Source organism: Patagioenas fasciata, chromosome 1, assembly GCF_037038585.1.
Source record: "Patagioenas fasciata isolate bPatFas1 chromosome 1, bPatFas1.hap1, whole genome shotgun sequence".
NCBI lineage: Eukaryota > Metazoa > Chordata > Aves > Columbiformes > Columbidae > Patagioenas > Patagioenas fasciata.
The window spans coordinates 213,388,441-213,411,086 of NC_092520.1; the positions used below are offsets into that span (position 1 = coordinate 213,388,441).

At 46.2% G+C, this 22,646-nt stretch overlaps 1 protein-coding gene across 2 annotated transcripts in view; it reads left to right on the forward strand.

Annotated features, from left to right (window-relative positions):
• EXOC4 (exocyst complex component 4) overlaps nt 1–22,646 on the forward strand; it is a 411,272-nt gene that overhangs the window by 340,534 nt on the left and 48,092 nt on the right. For both annotated transcript variants that reach the window (XM_065856603.2, XM_071803542.1), the window contains exon 14: nt 12,481–12,659. In XM_065856603.2, the coding sequence (XP_065712675.1) occupies nt 12,481–12,659 (179 nt within the window). The remainder of the gene's footprint in view (nt 1–12,480; nt 12,660–22,646) is intronic.

The window sequence follows — 22,646 nt, forward strand, 5'->3', positions numbered from 1 at the left end:
TTAATTCAGGCAGATCTTTGTCCTGGTTGATGATGCTACCTTGATCACCCATGTAGTAAACAGAGCAACAGTCTGCGACCTAATGGTGGGGCCAACTGGTTGTACTGGGCAGCAGTTCTCAGATCTGGTGTTGTCACCAAAGCTCTCCTCCGTTTGAGCCATGACCTGGTCGTGTTTCTCCTCCATCCCAACCCCAGGAGCTGTGTAAGGCGAATCAAATGAAAAATATCAATACCTCCAGAGGGGATTCTTTCAGAGACAACTTACTGTGTCCAAACCAGATTGTTTGTACCTTTTTCTTTCCAGACAAGTGAAAGCCAGTATGTAGGCAGATTGCCTTTCCCTGCACGCTGTAAATGGCTTCATCTCTGAATCATTGACACATCCTGAAGAAACAGGTCCTCTTTGTCATTCCAGCGAGTCAAAAAGCTTGTCGGCACATTCCCATCACTATTCATCACTTCCTTGATTGGCATTTGGCTATAAAACTGTAGGAGTAAGTGAAACTGTTGCAAATTAAAGTCTGATTTGCCCAGATTGTCATTTTACTTATTCACTGAATTCAAGCACAATAACAGAAAGATGATGCAAGTCTAGAGAGAGGAACAACCGAGAGTAGGAAATATGTCGAGTCACAGAAATCATTGCTCATACTCCAGTGGGGATAATCAGCTTTGCCAGTGTTTTTAAGACTCTTGGGTGGTGAAAGGGTGAGGATGCAGAGCCCTTGGGGTCTTTGCACAGCCCCTGCACTTTTTGAGATTCATGGATTCACTTGTAGCCTCCGTCTTGGCCTTTGCGTTCATCCCTTGTTTCTTGGCACAGAAATTCCAGGCCAGGCTAAATCTGATAACCAAACTCATCCGGATGCTACCAGTGCCAACATTGTGATCCTAATATCCATTTTATTCCAATTTTGTCATTTTACGCTCCATTAATTAAGTATTTTGTATCAGAAGTGGTAGAATAGAAAGCCTCATAGGTCATCTACATTGAATTCACTGGAGGAAGCTCCTGTACTGTGTATTTTTTAGCCTAGACATTGGGAAAAAGATCTGTTTGCACAGAGCATCCTGCATTAAGCCCCAGCTCCTCAAAATGCCATGTGAATGCTCTCCTAGCATTAATTTACATGATAATAATTGGTCTGGGCCAGTTTTAGCCATTGATGGCAAGTGACATGGCTGAGAAACTTCCTCAAGAATCTGTGCGTGGTTGAATAGATCTCTCCTGAAAGCTTCAAAATAAAACGAATTGCTTGTCCAGTTTTTTGTCATCTTCTTTCCATTTAAGCAGACTCTTCTCAGACTTCCTTCTAATCCAAAGGAACACGATTCCTTCGCTGCTGTTACTTCTTTCTGTTCCTCTTGGCTCTGCTGATGAATCGGGAATGATTGTGCCAAAGGGAAATGGGTCCTGTGGGTACGTCGGTTATTTGGGTCATGGCTGTGAGGAGAGAGCCTGGGAGAGCTCATTTCACTCTGATTTAACCACCCAGGATATTTAAATCCTTGATATACAAATACCCAGCAGTGTTCACGGGCTCCACTCCTTAGTAGGCAGAGACTAAAGCATCCTCTCTGAAAAGAGAAGTTTAACTTGATGAAACATAGGAGCATGATCTTTTTGTACATAAATAAAGGCCGAGAGCAGTTTTTTAACTACGGGCAGCATCGTTATGAATGTCACTAAATTAAATAAGTCCTGAAGGTTTACCACTGCTTTGGTGTTTTTTTCATGTTTTCACTGAACAGTTTTCTTTCCCTCCCCAGGTTTCCTGTAACTCATTTATTTAATTAAAAAGAAGAATCCAAATGCACGTCTTTGCAAAAAAAAAAAACCCACTTAATGCATATCTGTGTTGACAGTGATTGATTTTGTTGTCTTAACCCGCCACTATCTCTTTCGCGGATAGATGTCAAAAGGCAGGGTAAGAAAGTAGCAGAATCTCCCCATTAATATTCTGGTGTGGTTGGCCAGACAAAGGGCCCTGATTGAGCATATTATAGTAGCTCAGAACTTGGCAAGGGGAGAAAGGAAAGAAAAGTCATGCCTCTATTCATATGATTAGTTTTTAAAGCTCTGAAGGCTATTTGGCACCGGGGCGAGTGTGAAATACGCTGCCCTTATCACTTTATAAAGGTTAGCCTTCACTTCCTTACTGAATCAGAGATGCTGGTGATAAAACCCTAAGATGTATCATTTCCAGGTTTGCCTTTGACGAGGAAAAGCGATGTTAAAAGAGCTTCAGATCTGGTCGCGCTCGAGTTACAGCAGAAATTGCTGGTTTTCGATGCAGCTCTGCGGCACAAGGGGTGGCGAGAGCCCTGCGCACCCCAAGGGAACCTCATTTTGGGGTGCTGCCAATTCACATTTGCCTGGGAGCCCCATGTTGGTCGGAAGATCCCGCCACAACACAGGTTGTTCTGGTTACAGATCTGAAACGCCAAACCTGTGTTAGGAAGGGAACAGTGATTTCTCTCTTACCTTTTGACTCCAGCAAGCTCCTAAACACCAAACTTGGGATCAGACACTCAGGCTAAAGTTAATGGAGCAATTAAAAACCCCCTTTGCAGCATCTCCATGTGCCACATGACTTTTTATTTCACTGGTTTTGGCTTTTTAGTGAGGATAAGCCTGACTGCAGGGTGCTCCAGCTGTCCGCTCCTTCCTCCCCTGCATCTCCTGTTCACCTGAGGATGCTCATCCTCACTTGCTCTGCACCAAAAGGAGGGGGATGTATTGGAGCAATGTGGAAGGATATCTGTGCAATAGCAAATCTGTCACCAAATCATCCCAAATGGCATTGATCGGGATGGTTACACTATCCTTGCTTCTTATTGGGATCTCTTCTCTCCTGTGGTTTAGTTGATGCTGATTCTCTGATTTTATTTCCGATGTAAAACTGGAGCCTGCCTGCAGATGTGGGGCTCCTTTGGAAACGTGTCGCTGTTGGACAAGACAAAAATGGCAGGCTAAAGGAAGAGCAGGGCTGGGTTTGTCCCTCCAGACCGCATGATGGGAGCAGTAAAGGTACCATCAACATTTGGATATAGAAACGTAGAGTCATTTTGGTTGGAAAAGACCTTTAAGATCATCGAGTCTGACCGTTAACCCAACACTGGCACTGCCCCGTGTCCCTGAGAACCTCATCTATGTGTCTTTTAAACCCCTCCAGGGATGGTGACTCCAGCACTGCCCTGGGCAGCCTGTTCCAATGCCCCACAGCCCTTTGGGGAAGAAATTGTTCCCCAGATCCAACCTCAACCTCCCCTGGTGCAACTTGAGGCCGTTTCCTCTGCTCCTGGCGCTTGTTCCTGGGGAGCAGAGCCCGACCCCCCTGGCTCCAAGCTCCTTTCAGGCAGTTCAGAGATCAGAAGGTCTCCCCTCAGCTCCTGTTCTCCAGCTGAACCCCCAGGTCCCTCAGCCGCTCCCATCACACTTGTGCTCCAGCCCCTCACCAGCTCCATTCCCTTCTCTCCACTCGCTCCAGCACCTCAAGGCCTTTCTTGATGTGAGGGGCTCAAAACTGACCCCAAGATTCAAGGTGCGGCCTTATCAGTGCTGATAGATATAGGGACTGTGTCTTGGGGACCACTGTCTCACCTCATCTCCCTTGGGCCATGCAGGACATCTCACCTGTGCCCTGGGAGAGCGCATCGTCCATCCAACAGCAGCAAAGACACCAGGGTATGAAACCTCCTCCTCTTTCCTTGTCCTGGGGCAGAGCACACACAGCTGACGGAGCGATCAAGCACAGCTCTACTCCAAAGCTGTGGTTAATCCCAGGAGCAAGATGCAGAGCTAGAGGAACCAGTGGTGTGAGCTGTGATTTTGCACCACAGTGAACTGGAAAAGCCCCCATGAGCTCTTCTCCAGAGGATGCTTGAGGGCAGGAAACATCGGAGGTTGGTCCAGAGCTCCTAGAACTGGTCACAGCTTGAATTTCTTCAGCTGTTTCCAAAAGGTGCTGTAAATTCCCCAGTCGGGAACAAGCTGGGACAATTTGTGATGGACCCTTGAGTTCTCTTGGTGCTGAGGCAGAGCCGTGGAGTTCAGGTCCTGCCTTGGGGCAGGGTGGTCTGCCCTTGTTCCACCTCTCACAGGCCGAGGTTGTCATCAAAAGCTAAACCTCAGTGTGCTCCATCCGCTGTCTGATGGGTGTTTTTCATAGTGTTGCGTCCAGAGCTTTCCATTATTTTTATTCTATTTTGCTGTCTTAGTGTTTCTCCTTTCCCAAAACCTTGATGTTTTTTGGAAGGCTTTTCTTTACCTCTTAGCTCTCCCTCCCGTTCTCAATTGTAGCTTTTCCATCTCTCTTCCCTTCTTTCTTTTATTCTCAAGAATAAAATGTCTCCCTCTCTAATTTCTCAGGCTCTATTTCTTATATTCACAGTATTTTAGAGGGTGAAAGGATGATTTTGCAGGGTTGGCAGCAGACTGTAGACCTTTTTTCCCCTCTACTGGCACTATGAATCTGAGCACACCATGGCTGTGGGTTGTTTCCATTTGACGACAGTCTACTCCTTTATATGAAATGAGTTTCTAGATGTCTTTTTTTTGGATCCTGTGGGATAAATGTGCATCATCAGGAGCACAACTGAGACTAAATCCTGTTGCTATAAGAGTCTCATCTGAGAGGTGTTAAATAGATTGAGCACCTGGATCTTCACAGGGCATCCCAGAAGTTTTCTTCTTTGCTTGTCTTGTGAAGGCAAAGAAGTTTGGGAGGATTTGGGCTGGATTTGGAGCTTTTTTGAGGATTATGTATATTCTAAACCAGAATCCAGGAAGAATCTCCCAGCTTTGAATTCATTAATCCTACAAATTGCACTGTCTATTGAAATGAGTGCATCCATACCCAGCTCTTCCAATGTACTTTTTTAGGGGGTAATGTGCGTACACCTGAACTCTATTGCAGGGATTGAGAGGGAAGGCAAAGCAGAAACATGGAAATTCAGTTTTTCCACGAAGATTTAATAACAGCTCCTACTTCAGCAAGATGAGGGGATTGAGACCATCATCAGCAAATTTGCTGCTGACACCAAATTGGGAGGGAGTGTGGAGCTGCTGGAAGGCAGGAGGGCTCTGCAGAGGGATCTGGATAGACTGGAAAAATGGGCTGATTCCGATGGGATGAAGTTCAACAAGGCCAAGTGCCGGGTCCTGCGATTTGGCCACAACAACCCCCTGCAGCGCTCCGGGCTGGCACAGAGTGGCTGGAGAGCAGTCAGGCAGAAAGGGACCTGGGGGGACTCATGGACAGGAAGCTCAACAGGAGCCAACAGTGTGCCCAGGTGGCCAAGAAGGCCAATGGTGTCCTGTCCTGTATCAGGAATAGCGTGGTCAGCAGGACAAGGGCAGTGATCCTTCCCCTGTACTCTGCATTGGGGAGGCCACACCTGGAGTGTTGTGTTCAGTTCTGGGCCCCTCAGCTCAGGAAAGAGATTGAAGTGCTGGAGCGGGTCCAGAGAAGAGCAACAAGACTGGGGAAGGGACTGGAACACAAGCCCTATGGGGAGAGGCTGAGGGAGCTGGGCTTGTTCAGTCTGGAGCAGAGGAGGCTTAGAGGTGAGCTCAGCACTCTCTAGAACGACCTGAAGGGCAGTTCTAGCCAGGGGGGATTGGGCTCTTCTCCCAGGCACTCAGCAATAGGACAAGGGGGCATGGGCTTCAACTCTGTCAGGGGAAATTGAGGCTGGAGATTAGAAAGCAATTCTGTGCAGAGAGAGTGGTCAGCATTGGAATGGCTGCCCAGGGAGGTGCTGGACTCACCGGCCCTGGAGGTTTTTAAACTGAGATTGGCCATGGCACTTAGTGCCATGATCTGGTAATGGACGGGAGTTGGACCAAGGGTTGGACTTGATGATCTCTGAGGTCTTTTCCAACCCAGTCCATTCTGTGATTCTGTGTGACTCTATCACGAAATCACATCATTAGAGCTACACAATATACTCCAAGACACTTCCTTGTCTGCTGTGATAAATCGAATAATAAAAACTTAACAAGACTAGAATATTCAAATAAATTTAAGCGAGAAGCCGGCGTGTGCTGTTACAGCTTAAAACTGTCAATTAGCAATGTCTGGTTTTTGACAGAGTTGCGACCTCTCAGCGGAAATTTGGAGCTGCCGGCGATCGCGCTGCTGCCTCTTAGAGACGCACAAATTGTTGTCGAGGCTTCGCAAACCCCAAAACCCCTCGAATCCGGGTCATTTTTAGGATGGGCTAGATATTCGGTCCTTTCAAACCGAACACCTTATTTGGCGGGGTGAATTTATATCCGCCAAGGATCCTTTGCAGCGTCTTTTCATCAGGACTCCGATGCCGTTTGGATGCGCTGCAAAAAACGTGCTCGTGCTGAATTTTTAAAATCCCTTCAGGTGCTGAATTTTTGAAGCAATTTAAACAGCATTTTCTGCAGGACAATGGCTGGGCTGAGTTTTATTGGTTTTGTGGCAACAAATAGTTTTAGAGGGCTTCCCTTTGCAGAAAAAGCCCACATGGGTTATTTGTTTGTTATGTTTAGAGAGCAGTGTAGGGGAAAGGGAGCTGGGGGTCCTGGGGACAGCAGGGTGAGCATGAGCCAGCACTGGGCCCTTGTGGCCAGGAAGCCAATGGTACCTGGGGTGGGTTAGAAGGGGGTGGTCAGTAGGTCAGAGAGGTTCTCCTGCCCCTCTGCTCTGCCCTGGGGAGACCACACCTGGAATATTGTGTCCAGTTGTGGCCCCTCAGCTCCAGAAGGACAGGGAACTGCTGGAGAGAGTCCAGCGCAGGGCAACAAAGATGCTGAAGGGAGTGGAGCATCTCCCGTGTGAGGAAAGGCTGAGGGAGCTGGGGCTCTGGAGCTGGAGAAGAGGAGACTGAGGGGTGACCTCATTCATGTTTACAGATATAGAAAGGGTGAGTGTCAGGAGGATGGAGCCAGGCTCTTCTCGATGACAGCCAATGATAGGACAAGAGGTAATGGGTTCAAACCGAAACACAGGAGGTTCCACTTAAATTTGTGAAGAAATTCTTCCTGGTGAGGGTGTCAGAGCCTGGCCCAGGCTGCCCAGGGAGGTTGTGGAGTCTCCTTCTCTGCAGACATTCAAACCCGCCTGGACCCCTTCCTGTGGAACCTCAGCTGGGTGTTCCTGCTCCATGGGGGGATTGCAATGGATGAGCTTTCCAGGTCCCTTCCAACCCCTGACATCCTGTGTGATTCTTTGTGTGATGTTTGTTAAACAAATTCCGGTGCAAGACGGACAAACCACTTTTTCTCTCTTTCTTCATAAATAAGAACATAATGGGAATTTCTTTGAATTAATCAAGGGGAAATCTCTGTGGGTAGTTTGTATGTACAGTTTCTAACCGTGGTCTCTGGGCTGACTGCGTCTCAAGGGCAGGAATAGAAAACAAGTGGGTTGTAGAAGTTTCTGTATGGTGTAAATACACAGAAAACTCTCCTGATCGGAAAGGAGCTGTGAAGGTGGAATAAAACCAGTGTCAATCCTATCATTATAATCTTGTCATTATAATGTGTATCATGTTTTGAGACTGTATATATAATATACTATATATATAGTTTAGGTGCCTTATATTAGGTAGTATATTGAGTTATTGTATGGCAAGCTTTTGACCCAGTCATAGTTTTCACTAACGTTTTCACAGATGTTCAGTTTAATGCGGTTCTGGTACAACACTGTGACAAAGCACTAATCTTCCTAGAGCACTTGCGTCTTTATCCTCTTCACACTTTCATAGATATTTAGAAATATCTCTTTTACTCTGTTTCCAGGGTACTTGCCCTACAGCCACAGCTCGACCCACTGCTTTAGCTGCGACCCCTTCCCAGCGAGCTTCTTCCTCAGCGCTATTTGCCAAAGGGATAATTGACACTAATTTCTTGGCAGAGAAAAGGGAGAGGAGCGGTAAATGAACGTAAAGCTGCTGCCAAGGGTACATCAGAGACCTCCTTCCTCGTTCTGCCGTATTGATGTGGACACTTGGCTGCTTTTCAGCCCTGCTCTGGCACGGTCGGAGCTCCTTAAATGTAACGCAGGTCATCTTGATTTATCACTCATGCTCTTCCCTGGCCTTTCTTCCCTCATGTATGAGTTCCCGTCCTCTACTGAAATACAGATGAGGGGAAGACTCCTCTGTTGTCATCAGTCCATCTGTTCCCAGGCAGTTTAGCTCAATAGGATGTTTAATTTTATTAATTTTCTTAACAGTTCATCCCTTAAAAGCATCACTGTTGCTCTTGGTTGCTGGAGGAGAAGAGGGAGAGGCTGGTTTGCCTGCAGAAGACTTTTTTGGGGAACCAGGACACCAAGCCCTCTCCATCCTTGCCAAGGATGCGCTGTGCGTCCTATACAGTATCCTTGAGATCTAAAGCCACCCGGTCACTGCGTTTGGAAAGCAAAAAACAAACAGAAATGAAGATGGTGCTTAGTTAATCTGAGGATTAACCTAGCGCAACCAGCTTGCTCTGGCTTCAGATTTAAGAGTGAACCCTGTTGCATGGTGCACAAATCCCTTGGGAATTGTGCATAAAGGGCGATGCGGCATCAGCGTCAGATATCGGTGTAAGGAAGAGGGATCTCCCACAAAGAAACAGTGAAGAAAGCCACTTGAATTTGCTTTAATCGCAGCATAGTTGATGCGCAATATCAATCTCCATCTTGCACATGGGTGCGTGCGCAGCTGAATTAATCACAGGAGCACTGCTTTTTGTTACAGATCTGTACAACACTCCGTTATGAACCGCTTGGTTATGAGCTTTTCTGGCTTTCTGAAATAAATCATCTCCACAGCTGGGCATTTCCATCTTCGGGTGCTTTTATTTGGGGTCTTTTATTGTTCTCAGAAGCTTTGGCGAATTCCAAAGCGAATTTCATGGGTAAGGTAGGATGGGATTTGGATTTTCAAAATTGTGGCAATTCAAACCAAAGGGCCAACATTGAACCATCAAAAACTCATAAATTAAATGCAGAGGGTGGTTGCAGATCTGTGTGTGTGCGGCTGTGTCTTAGATACACATTTACAGATATAAATATGACAAGTATTGGCTGAGAAACTACGGGAATCAAAGACCTGAAGATGCTATTTGAATGCGGGTATTCAGAAGAGTGGAGTTAAGGTTGGATATTCAGCTGATTTGGGTTTTTACAAGTGTCTAGCCTTGAAAATGTAATAAAGGCGAAGAAATGTATGTAGTGAGTATTCTCTCAGAACACTAGCGAAGATTTGCTACCAGCAGGTTTAAATGGAAAGCACAGGACTCCACCACAACAAAGTTATCTCCTCAAAGGGATTTACCTTGCGGAAGGTTGTTCCAGTTTGTGCGCATAAATGAATTGGGCTTTCTACAGTCAAGGACGACGTGCATTCAAGAAAACCATTAAATATATTTGCTGTCCTTTTTATACAAACTTCTGGGGTTGTTTTAAAGCGAGTGGCAGAACCTCATTTTCCCAGCAACACTTATAACTTGCCATATAAATCCTTATTTGTATTCCTCACGGGAGTAAAAATTGGAGATGCTTTGTATGATATGGATTTTTCCCAACCAGTGTATTATTCATGCACAGGCCACCCACCCAAAGCGGCGCCAAACCCATTCTCTTTGCGTGTGGGAAGGCGGAAGAGGTGTCCCTGTGATAAAGCCAGATTTCTAATTGCGATAGTGACTCCTCATTTAACAGCTCTCAAGTTGTGGTCCCAAAAGAAGCGCTTTTTCTACACCATTTTGTATTGGAAAGCCATGGTAATGAAGGTAGATATTCACCAAATGTTTTCTTTCTTATTTTTCTGAGTGACGGATGCAGTTGCCAGTGGGATTTGACAGACTAAGTCAATGGAAGTGATTTGGTTGGAGGGGAAAATGTGTCCATGAAGTGTCTTCTGCTCCCTGGGCGGGGGTATCTGAGTGTTTGTAGGTGGGCAGAGCTAAGGGAGGTGTTCCATGTTCACTGCAGAAGTCAATAACGTGTTTTACTTGAAGGGATGAATATGCGTTAGCGAATAAATAAATGGTCAGCCCTACCTACGAGCTTGTACACCCGATTCAACCTTCCGTCCCTGATTTGAATGTTGGAGGAGTCGCTCAGCTGTCCTCACTCCCCAAAGTTTCGTAGCCTCTTGTGACTCAGAAATACCACAGAATCCCAGAATGTCAGGGGTTGAAGGGACCTGGAAAGCTCATCCAGTGCAATCCCCCCATGGAGCAGGAACACCCAGCTGAGGTTCCACAGGAAGGTGTCCAGGCGGGTTTGAATGTCTGCAGAGAAGGAGACTCCACAACCTCCCTGGGCAGCCTGGGCCAGGCTCTGACACCCTCACTGGGAAGAAATTTCTTCTCAAATTTAAGTGGAATCTCTTGTGTTCCAGTTTGTACCCATTACCCCTTGTCCTACCATTGGTTGTCACCAAGAAGAGCCTGGCTCCATCCTCCATCCACCCTTTCTATATCTGTAAACATGAATGAGGTCACCCCTCAGTCTCCTCCAGCTCCAGAGCCCCAGCTCCCTCAGCCTTTCCTCACACGGGAGATGCTCCACTCCCTTCAGCATCTTTGTTGCCCTGCGCTGGACTCTCTGCAGCAGTTCCTGTCCTTCTGGAGCTGAGGGGCCACAACTGGACACAATATTCCAGGTGTGGTCTCCCCAGGGCAGAGCAGAGGGGCAGGAGAACCTCTCTGACCTACTGACCACCCCCTTCTAACCCACCCCAGGTACCATTGGCTTCCTGGCCACAAGGGCCCAGTGCTGGCTCATGCTCACCCTGCTGTCCCCAGGACCCCCAGCTCCCTTTCCCCCACACTGCTCTCTAATAGGTCATTCCCCAACTTACACTGGAACCTGGGGTTGTTCCTGCCCAGATTCCAGACTCTACACTTGCCCTTGTTCTATTTCATTAAATTTTTCCCTTCCCAGCTCTCCAGCCTGTCCAGGTCTCTGGATGGCAGCACAGCTTCCAGTGTCAGTCAGGGAAGCTTGTAAAGTGCTTTTCTGAAGTTCAGAAAGTATTTAATATACTTCTGATAGCCCAAGCGGGTCAAAATTAACCCCATCCTGTGTTGAGGACGAACAGCTGAATCGCCACAGCCGCAGTCCACTGGAGCTGGAGATGCTCCTGTCCTGGTCCTCAACCACGTCCAGCACACAAGGATTTCTCCCAAGCCATAAACAGCCTAAGGCAGCATATTTTTTATTGTCAAGCAGCAGAAAACCCTCAAAGAGATTTTTTTAATCAGGGCTATTTTTACTTTTTGCCTTTAGTGAATACAATTGAGCAATTTAGACCCATTTTAGGGTTGTTCTGATTTTTTTTTTTTCCTCAAGTGACAGTGAAGTCCCACAAATCCAGGGAGTTGATGGCACTAAAACTGCTTAGATCGTGTATAAAACGCCACTGATGGGATTATTTTGCTGCAGCTCGTTGCAGCTATTATGCTCAGCAGCATGATTCCTCATTGTAAGTTCATAAAAGAGCTAATGACGGGAAGTGGAGATTTGCAAAGTTGAATGAAAGTGAAATGCAAATTCATAACAAAAAGAGCAGCTAATGCAGGGAAGGATGTACTAAGGACCCTGGTAAATGTGCCGTCACTTAGAGTCTTTTGCAGTGAAATGCACTTGGTTTCATCCAGGAGCTTTTGTAATTAGACGTGGGAACCGTGTCCTGATTTTCTCCATCACTTTACACACAAAGTCATGCTGGAGTCTTCTCCTTTACCTGCAAAAGCGATGGGAGTATTTGCCATGCAAACAGTTCTCGGAGATAACCAAACAAGCTCTTTGTGGAGACAAGAATTGGGAAAGGTAAATGTGAATGTAAAAGATGGAGCGCGACAGCGGAGTGACCAGTTACACACCTTGAAATAACTTTTTTCAGCTTTTTGTGGAATAAACTCCTTTGTTCTTGGTCGGCATTTTTCGCCAGGCCCTGTCCTTCTGGAGCTGAGGGGCCACAACTGGACACAATATTCCAGGTGTGGTCTCCCCAGGGCAGAGCAGAGGGGCAGGAGAACCTCTCTGACCTACTGACCACCCCCTTCTAACCCACCCCAGGTACCATTGGCCTTCCTGGCCACAAGGGCCCAGTGCTGGCTCATGGTCACCCTGCTGTCCCCAGGACCCCCAGGTCCCTTTCCCCTACACTGCTCTCTAATAGGTCATTCCCCAACTTACACTGGAACCTGGGGTTGTTCCTACCCAGATGTAAGACTCTACACTTATTTGACCCTTTAGGAACTCTGAGACATATCCCTTCAGAAACTACAAGACGTAGCCCTTCAGAATCTACAGGATTTGCTTGTAATATCCCCATCTGGTTGGAGAATTAAAGAGTGTTTCCCTTATGCTGCTCTCTAATAAGTCATTCTCCAACTTACACTTTTACGTTGGCTGGTGTGACCTTCTTGGTGATGTAACTGGTGTCTCTCCCTTCACGTCCTGTGCTGCATTTCTGAGGGTACCTTTGGTTTGTGTTTCAGGGCTGCTTTCGGCAAAGAGTCCGAAGTTCTCATTGGCAACCTGGGAGATAAACTCATCCCTCAACAGGAGATCCTGCGGGACGTCAGCGACCTGAAGGCCTTGGCCAACATGCATGAGAGCCTGGAGTGGTTGGCAGGCCGCACCAAGACTGCTTTCTCCAGCCTCTCAGCCAGCCAGAGTAAGTACTTTTGTCTAAGAAATGGAAACCAACATAAATACGTGGTTTTGGCAGGAGTGGGCATCTTTTCTTCTTGATTTCAAAGCGGTTTTATGTCCAAGAAGGCGGAGAAGCTCCATCTCTTTATTCTTAGTGAATGCTGTGGGGTGACATCTGCTTGGACCATGGTGGTTACCACATGAGGGTGCCAAGAGCATCCCTTCTAGCATAAGTTCTGAAAGGTTGAGCGTTCAGCAGTCCCTGCTAATGACATTGCACAGTGCTGAGACAGGTTTAATATTCTTTAAAGCATAACTAGGTCTCTGAATATTTAAAACTATATGTGTATTATAAATTCATTAAGGAAATTAAACCACTTTTAATGAGGAGTGCCATAACGTGCCGAGCACTAATGCTCAGCTGGCGAAGGTAGAAGCCAACCCTTGGTGAACCAAGGTGCTGGGAGGAGCCTGAAGACACCACTTCTGCTCATGGCTGTCACGCATTGCCCACAATACCTTTGTGAGAGCGTTTCACTTCTTTGTGCTTCAGCTTTTGCTCCTTCCCTCAGGGAACAGTGATTTTTCTCTGTCTGGAGAGTACTGGAGGCATGATTAGTGTTAATTTTCTTCTTGTTTTTGTCATTGGCGATGACTGCGTGGGGTCACCTTCAGAGCAGGGTTGTGGCTCGGCCCCGAAAGTGTTGCTCGGCATAAACAGATCCCAGCTCTGCCGCTTTCCACCGGTGCTTTTCCACTGTTATTTACTCACGAGGAGTCACCTACAGCTCAGCTGACGTGGGGTGAAGCTTCTCCTAGGACCGGGGTCTCACCTCCCTACCAAGACGTTCCCAATAGTTCTTCTTCATCACAGGTTGACCCCTTAGGAGGTGGCCATGAATTTGTTAGAGCACTTCACATTGCCCTAGATCCCCTGAATAAAATACTGGGTGTTTTACAAATATTGAGCATCCCTTGTTGACAAAGGGTTATATCAAATGCAGCAGCCTGGAGTGTGGAAGGAGGTGTCTACACGATGCTGTAGATGAAAAGCAAAGGAGGAGAAAAGGTCTGCAGAAATAAATAGTGTGTAAAAAATGCTGGACAGCTTGGTGGGATCCCAGGATACATGGGGATGTAGTGAGGATACACGGAATTTCTGCAGTTTGTCACATAAACATGGAGCAGAGTCCTGGGGTAAAGTACCCACAGAGGAACAGGTGGATCTTCTGAGCTCTTGTGGGAATTTTGCATGGAAAATCACCTCAACTTTATTTTCTGCAAAGTGATGGGGGAAATTTGCTGGTGGTAATAAAATGGAAGTTAAAATAATTGTCCCTTGACAGGACATCATCTCTGGTTGACTGGCAACCCTTCCTATGGCTTATGACTCTGCTCTAGATCAGGACCTTTAACCTCTTGACTCCAGCTCTCCGCAATCAGTTTGTTGGAATCCAGAAGGGTAATTAAGATTATATGATCAACTCACAATTAAAGACTCAAAATACTACAGGTAGCTTTAACATTCCTGTTAACCCATGCTTTGAGTTCTCAATACCCATGTGACAAGAAGAATTTCTGTGCCCTCACAGGGGTACTGTAGGGGATTATTAAGAAAGAAAACAAAACCCAATGGAAAATGCTATCAAAGTTCAGCAGCCAGATATTTGTTCACAGAACTGGAGTCACTGGGAGAGCTGTTGGGGCTGTTGTGCTCTTGACAGTAACAGTTGTCAAAATAGAAACATCATTTATAACTTCAGTTCTAGTTGGAACTGATTTTTTTTAATAAATCAATATTTTCCAAACATAAAAGAGCATAAGCGTGACTTTCAGGCTTCTGAGAGGACGTTACACGCAGCAGTGAATAAACATAAAAGTACAACGTGTAATATTTCACTTGACAGTAAAAATTCATCTTCCTTTGTAATAACTTCATAGAAATGCGCTGTACACAAATGCCAGGAGTACCTGAAACAAAAGGAAGGGCGAGCAGTGTTAGAAAATGATAGAGGCTGTTGACCTCATGGTTATAAATGAAACTTGGTGGAGCACGTCTCGTAAATGGAACGTCAATAGAGCTGCCTGCAATCTGCGCGGGAGAAGTAAAAGCGATGCCGTGGGGCAGAGGTGGTGGAAGGAGTCAGATGTATTTACAAATGCAGCAAGATACGGTGATATACGGGGAGGGTGATTCTTTTGGGGAAGAATACGAAGAATAAATAACAAGAGGGAAAAACGAGATGAGGTGTCTCCATCCATCCCAGCTGGGCGGGAGAAGAGCGATGCTTATGTGCTCGGACTCTGCTGGGAGGGGGAAAAGTTAACTATTTCAAAGATTCATTGAATGTTAATGCCGTAACGCTCAACTGTCAAACGAGCGATTCTGTTCTTTTCCGTCAGGGTTTGATCATCTGAATTTTTGAGCATCTCGTTGCTGGAAGCCACAGAATGTTAATGAGCATCGGTGCGGGGGCAGGGAATAACTGACTGAAAATAAAGCTAAATGAAGGGGGTTTCTGCCTCTGAGCACTGAAGCTCATAAAAGTCAGACTGAGATTGCAATCTCCTCTAATATGGGGGTGCTTCCCCCATAGGTAGACAGGGTTGAGCCCCAGAGGGACCTGGGGGGTTCAGCTGGAGAACAGGAGCTGAGGGGAGACCTTCTGATCTCTGAACTGCCTGAAAGGAGCTTGGAGCCAGGGGGATCGGGCTCTGCTCCCCAGGAACAAGCGCCAGGAGCAGAGGAAACGGCCTCAAGTTGCGCCAGGGGAGGTTGAGGTTGGATGTGGGGAACAATTTCTTCCCCAAAGGGCTGTGGGGCATTGAACAGGCTGCCCAGGGCAGTGCTGGAGTCACCATCCCTGGAGGGTTGGACAGACGGACATGAGGTTCTTAGGGACACAGTTTAGAGGTGAACTTGCCAGTGTTGGGTTAATGGTTGGACGTGATGATCTTGAGGGTCTCTTCCAACCAAAATGATTCGATGATTCCGTCAGTGGAGCCAGCTTTGGCATTTCAGCATCAGTAACGCTGGCTTTAAGACGTGGCCCTGTGATACCCAAATACTTGAGTTCAATGCAACTGGAATCTGTGGTTCATCATATACAAGTCACCATTAGTCACCTGGCTCTCTTTCTTGGTGGCTGACTTTGGGCAGATGACATTTGTTATGTTCCTCTAAGCAACTCTGTCTCCTGCTTTATTTTTCTCCTTGGACTAGATGCCACATGGATGTGTCTGTGCTTGAACAAGAGCAATATCTCATCAACTGATAGTAGTGGTTAGGCTTTATCTTCTGTGCTTACCACATGTTGGACCAATGCATGATGAGAACACGTGTCCCTGTCCTTGATCTCTTCTGTGTCCCAGTGACTTGAGATTAAATGAAATCTTGATCCCATTCAGGGCATCGTCCAAGCATTCCGTGAGTGATTTGGACCAGAATTTTTAATGTAATGCGAGAAATACCGTAATCTCCATCGAGTTCGTTACATGGTGGTGGTGGCCACGTGTTCCTTCCTTGTACAAAGTTGGTGGCTTTTCCAGCAAAGCTTCCTTGTCTGCAATTGGGTGACGTATAGGCGTAGCAATGAAGATTCACAAACCACAAGGTAGAAATGGTCACATTTTGGGAAATCCTAAAAAGAGGGTCACCTGTTGGTGGCATTTTGGTTAGGCCGTCAAAAAGCCCCTTCCTAGAGATAAAAATTCAATAACCTTTTGCTGTGGATGTGCCACAATTATCACTCATTTAAAACCAGTCTTGCTAATAGGGTGTTTTATCAGGCTGGGCAGTCTCTGCATTCTTCATTATTTAGTGTTTGCTAAGCTGATGGCTCTTCCATAGCTCTTCCCTTATCTGCACTCCTTCAGAATTGGATTTTATATTTTCCAAACCAGTCAGATATGACAAAGTCATTTTCTTTTTCTCTTGTCTTTTGAGGGAATACAAACTTCTTTTTTTTTGACAATAACCATTTAAGGATTAAAGTTGCTGGAAGACGACGAATTAACTGAGGAAGTGAAGTAAATTTTAAATAGGTTATATATGAAAATGGAAGCAGGGTTTCCTCTCCTCTTCCTCTCCTTATCGTGTGCAGATACAACACACTCATACTTTTCCCTTGGTGGAGCTTCAACCTTCTGAATCCCTCTGAATATTGAACAAAGAAGGAATTATTATGCATGATGAAGGAGTTGGGACAATCTTTACATTTTTAAGACGGTTGCATGCAGTGTGCAGGTGGGAAGATGAAAGTTTGGCCATCAGCTCAGCGAGTTGCCGCTGCCCTTTTACATTCATCTGGCTGTTGGCATCTGGTGCCTTCACATCCTTGTAGCCAGCGGTTAATGACCCACTGGCTTAAACATTGAGTTTTAAATGGCTTTCTCACTGAATTCACATAAAACATCGTCTTTCTCTTCTAGGTGGCTTATTAAAGTAAAATTTTTGCATGTGTAACGGTGTCCACGTTTGTAAATCAGTAGATACTCTTGCACCCCCCCGAAGGTTTGTTCGTTGTGCCATGTTCACTTTCTGTATGTGCTTTTCTTTTTGACATCCTTAACAAAGAATATTTTTAATACTGTTTTAGTACCTTAGTTTTATCTAGAAAAACAGGCAATAGTCTCAAGAAATCCATCATCTCCTCTCTGTTACTACCTTCTTCCCAAAATGCAAATATCCTGAGGCTCCGTATTTAGTCAAAGCAGGGAGGTCCATCGAGGAGCCCCCCAAGAGAAAGCTTTAGGTCACAAAGGTATTAAAATCAAGGCAGAAATTGAAGAAAACTCAGAGTACTTTTCGTTGTGGGCTCTTTGTTGGGGTTTTGTAGCACTCCAGGTGCTGGATTCGTGCAATTGGGTGAGCGTCTTATTGTATCAGAAATCCACACACATACATGCACGCTTACCCTTTTTTTGGAGAAGCACTTCAAAAGCGTGAAGCACTCAAAACATAAGATTTTTAAAACCAGACCTAAACCAATGATTTCTTTGACAGTTGTGAAAGCTCTTGACTTTCAATACCAGCTCCTCCCAGTCTCCTGGTGTCCCTCACAAGTTGGCACTGGAGCAAAGACGCCTTAAAAAGCAAAGATTCAAAGTCTTCTACACAAAACCCAGATTCAAATAGACGTCAGACTGAGCTTGTGTCTGCGCTGGCAGAAACTGGAAGGCCAGGTCTCAATAACTGAGGAAAAATATGAGTACTTATTTGGAATTAACCTCTGCAGCTCCACCCTGCCCGAGGCTGAGGGGAGACCTTCTGATCTCTGAACTGCCTGAAAGGAGCTTGGAGCCAGGGGGATCGGGCTCTGCTCCCCAGGAACAAGCGCCAGGAGCAGAGGAAACGGCCTCAAGTTGCGCCAGGGGAGGTTGAGGTTGGATGTGGGAACAATTTCTTCCCCAAAGGGCTGTGGGGCATTGGAACAGGCTGCCCAGGGCAGTGCTGGAGTCACCATCCCTGGAGGGTTGGACAGACGGAGATGAGGTTCTCAGGGACATGGCACAGTGCCAGGGTTATGGTTGGACTCAATCTCAAGGATCTAATCCAACCAAAATGATTCTGTGACTCTGTGATTCTAAAAGGCGCAGAGAATAGGTTCTCAGGGACATGGATTAGTGCCAGTGTTGGGTTAATGGTTCAACTTGGTGATCTTGAAGGTCTTTTCCAACCAAAATAATTCTATGATTCCGTAGGGGAAACACCCCAGTACTAGAGGAGATACACAGGAGACCTTCTCCGAGGGCTGGCTCCATCCTGTGCCATCTCAGCCCTGCTGCTGTGAGCAAAGCTGTAGCTGCAGCAGAAATACCGCGATGAAACCGTTTCTCCACTACCCGTCACTCCACAGACACGAATTGCAGTTGCTCACTGCCAGAGCTGCGTCTCCACCGATTTGCATTTAGACGCGGAGCTAATTACTGTGTTTGGTTAAGCCAGCTGCATGCAGGTTTAATGAGAGGTGTGGAAATGCCACGCCGCCTTTCCAAAGAGGGGGGTTTGCACAGAACGTTGAGAAAATGTGGTTTTCCAGCTCTCCCCATTTCACATGAGCTGTGTTTGGGGGATGGAGACAACCCAGCTCCAGGCAGGACCTTCTGCCCCCTCTGACCGTGGCCGTGTGTATTTAAATGATGTCAATATGTCAAAGTGATGCAGATGCCAATATGTAGACTGGGAGATAAATCCCTCTCGTTCTTCCCACAGAAGACTTTTCCCATTGGATTCTTATCTCTTCTTTTTCACCACTCATCTGAGGAATTGAAATTGTACCTTGCGACACACAAAAAGCCACCGTGGAGTTTGTTACTGTCACAGGGTTTGGCCAGGAATACAATGATTTTTCTGTGGCACACTCAGTTCCCACTGCCACATCGCGCTGTAATCCTGTGGTTTCCAAATTGGGGTTGTGAAGGAGCCAGATTTAATTGCAGAAATACTGACAAGTCAAATCATAGTGAGGATCTGCTCTGGTGACCCTGCATTAGCAGGTGGGTTGGACTGGTTGATCTCCAGAGCTCCCTTCAACCCCAACCATCCTGTGATCCTGTGACACCAACAGTAAATCTAAGGGGTTATAGCTTCACTCCTTATGTTGCAAAACGAGCAAAGTCTTTCACTGGCAGCTGGACGTGGTTACAAACACCATCAGGATCCAGTTTGGTCTCATCGTGCGCTTTTAAGGTGTTATAAAATCATAGAATTGTAGTATAATTTTGGTTGAAAAGACCCTCAAGATCATCAAGTCCAACAATTAACCCAACACTAACTCATATCCCTAAGAACCTCATCTACACATCTGTATTTATTTAGGGTGTGCAAGGTCAGAATTTGGCCCTTCTCAAGTATCTAAAAGCCTCTCAACTTCTTTATCCAGGATGCTTCCAAAGCAGGTTATTTTTCAGCCATTCAGGGGTGCTTTCACCCCCAAATCAAAGGACAATGTATGGAAGATGCCATCACCACTTGTGCTGATGGGCAGCACTTCGCCCTCTAGACTTGCAGTTCGGGTGAGCTGTAACTTCAATCGGAAGCAGAAAGGGGTGAAAGAAAGGTGTGTGCTACAGCTTTTTACCGAATACCACAGCTCTCTGTTGCTGCCTGGCTCTTATAATAGTGAGCATTTGCATTGCGTTTTCCAGCTATAGATCTCAAAATACTTTGGGAAGCTTAGTGAAGGCCATTACGGGATCAAGATTATCCAGGAGCACTTTGCGACCGGAGCGTCATCTTCCCCTTTTGCCAGGCTCGGTGAGTCTCCTCGGCCTAAAATCGGCTTTGATGGCTGATGGAAAGCGTCCTGCGACACTCGAGAAAGCGATTCCTTTTCAAATGGATGGCAGAGCCCCTTTCTACCACTCCACCAGAGGAAAGGAGCTGTAATTTACAGTCACTTTAAGGCTCCTTTCTGCTGACCGAGTGGCGTAAAGGGGTCTCAGTACAAATCAAAATCAGGCTCGACGCGGTGGTAAAATTGATGCCTTTTATTTCGTAGTCAGACCACACAGCGGTGGTGAACCCAGATGGGTCTTTGTGTTTAACCCCGGCGTTTCTGATGGACTGAATTCAGCTCTTAAGCGGGGCTGTATTTCTCTCAACTTGGAGCTTATTTTTTCCTCCTGTCACTGAACTGGTAACGCATCTTGGTGTATTGATTGCTCATGGGGAACGTGTTTATTTAGACATCTATTAATAGAGAGCCTTATTTAAAAGCCAGATTAAAGATGATCAACACGTGCCTGACCTCATGCAGGAAAAGGACTTAGTGAATGCTCTTGCTCTATTATTGCAACAAAGTAAGTTTCTCTCTGAAGCAGAAAAAGCTGTAAATTTCTAACAAACGCAAGACATCTGCCATTAACATAAAAAGATAAATCTTGAGGGCTTGTATTATTTGATGATATCTGTTGCTTCAGTATAACTTGGTCAAAATGACAGCATTCCCTTTTAGCTTCTTAAGCAGCATCATTTTCCGGCATTTTCTTTTCTTTTTTCTGCTCCATTAACTGAACAGTTGGTGCTGTTCTATAAATGCTCAAAACGCGGTCAGATCCCCTTCTCAGGTGCTCTGAAACCTTCACAACACACCCCTCCATAATGCCTTTTTCCATCTCGTAGCCAGGCACACGTTGTCAGAACAGAGATGTGGTGTCTGGGGTCATCCCGTTCCACCTCTGCCTTGCAAACCGATCAGGATCGTGTTAACTCGGTTGGTGTCTATTTGGTGTTTCACACATGAATGCAAGTTCACCCTGTTGTTCAGCTGGAGAACAGAAGCTCCGGGGAGACATTAGTGTGGCCTTTCCAGACTTAAAAGGGGCCGATAAGAAAGATGGGGACAGACTTTTGAGGAGGGTCTTTTGCAATAGGACAAGGGGTGATGGTTTGAAACTGAAAGAGGAAGATTGAGGCCAGACATGAGGAAGGAATTGTTGGCCCTGAGGGTGGTGAGAGCCTGGCCCAGGTTGGCCAGAGAGGTGGTGGATGAACCATCCCTGGAGACATCCCAGGCCAGGCTGGACGGGGCTCTGAGCAACCTGAGCTGGTGAAGATGTCCCTGCTCATGGCAGGGGGGAACTGGATGAGCTTTGAAGGTCCTTTCCATCCCAAACTATTCTGTGGTTCTATGATTCTATTCCCTGAGCTGCCCAGTCCTGCAGCAAGCCCAAGAAGTCAAGCCCTACACCTGGCTCATGTGTATTAAACTGGCCTGGGAACAGTTGGTTCAAAATGATGTTGGACATCTTCATTCAGATCTAGTTAGTTCAGAGGACAACCAGAGGAAGCCAAAAGCGAAAATTCTTCTTGGGCATCTTACCTGCATCACCATGCTCATACCTGCACAACCCCACAGCTCACACTGTCCCTGTGCTGACATCTCTGGGATGCTGAAGGGATGACCCATGGCATGGCCTTGCTGCTACAAACCGCACTGTTATCCACTGCTTGGGGTTTGTATGTCATCCAGAAACGAGATACCTGCCTTAAGTCATGGGTGTTCCCAGGTGGGACTCCCTTTGAGCAAGGACAGGGGAGCTGTGCCCTCCTCAGACATGGTATGATGGGGATCTATCAAGTCCAGACCATCCGTGATCACCTGCTAATTAATTGCCATTTGTATTTTTAATAGGAACTACAAATGTATTTATATAAAGTAAGGTAGGAGACTTCTAGCTAATATTTAGACCTTGGGTTCAGCAGATAGGTCATGTCACCCGGAGTTACTCCATATTGAACAGTAAAGACCTAACTGAGGGACCAGTGTCAGGGTGCAGAGGCCTTTCAGAAGATCTTTGGGAGGAAATAATATTAAGTATCCATCTGTATCCCAACTTAGGGCATTTATGAGCCTTTTATAAAGAACCATAAGCAACACTGTGGATGTGTCTTCTCCCGAAATGGTTTGGGTTGAATGGATTTAACATATGAAAATGAAGCCCAACCAAGAGTGGAGCAGAGCAGTTCAGGCAGCGAACAAGAGTCCAGCCGGTCCCGTCTTAGCTGAACTGGCTTTTGGAGGACTAAAGCCATGGAAGATTTGTTTGGGGCAGCAAAGTGTTCAGACTGACCTTCAAGACCAACAGGGAACTGCTGTCCTTGTGGAGACCAAATGACTGTTTTGGTAAACCGGAGCATTAAGAGATTCTTTTGGTTTGTTTTATAACACTACTGACAAAATTTTGTAGCTTAAATGTGGGTCTGCTTTGCTGAATCTCAGGCAATGAAACCACACAGTCATCAACCAACTAGAAGCTCTTGTCTTCTTCTCAAAGTGATCTCTTAGAGCCTTTTTCTTCCCCTTGAATGTCTGCAATGAAGCTGTTCTTATGAATTACTGATTGCAGCTTTCCCCAGCCTCGTTGCTTTACATCAAATATTTAATGGTTAGGAAATGAGACGTTGTTTTTCTGACCTGGATGCTCGGCGTTTGTGGTTCTTTATGTCCCACACCAGGCACACCACCGCCCTGCAGTCCCAGTATTGATCTGGTGCCATGGGGTC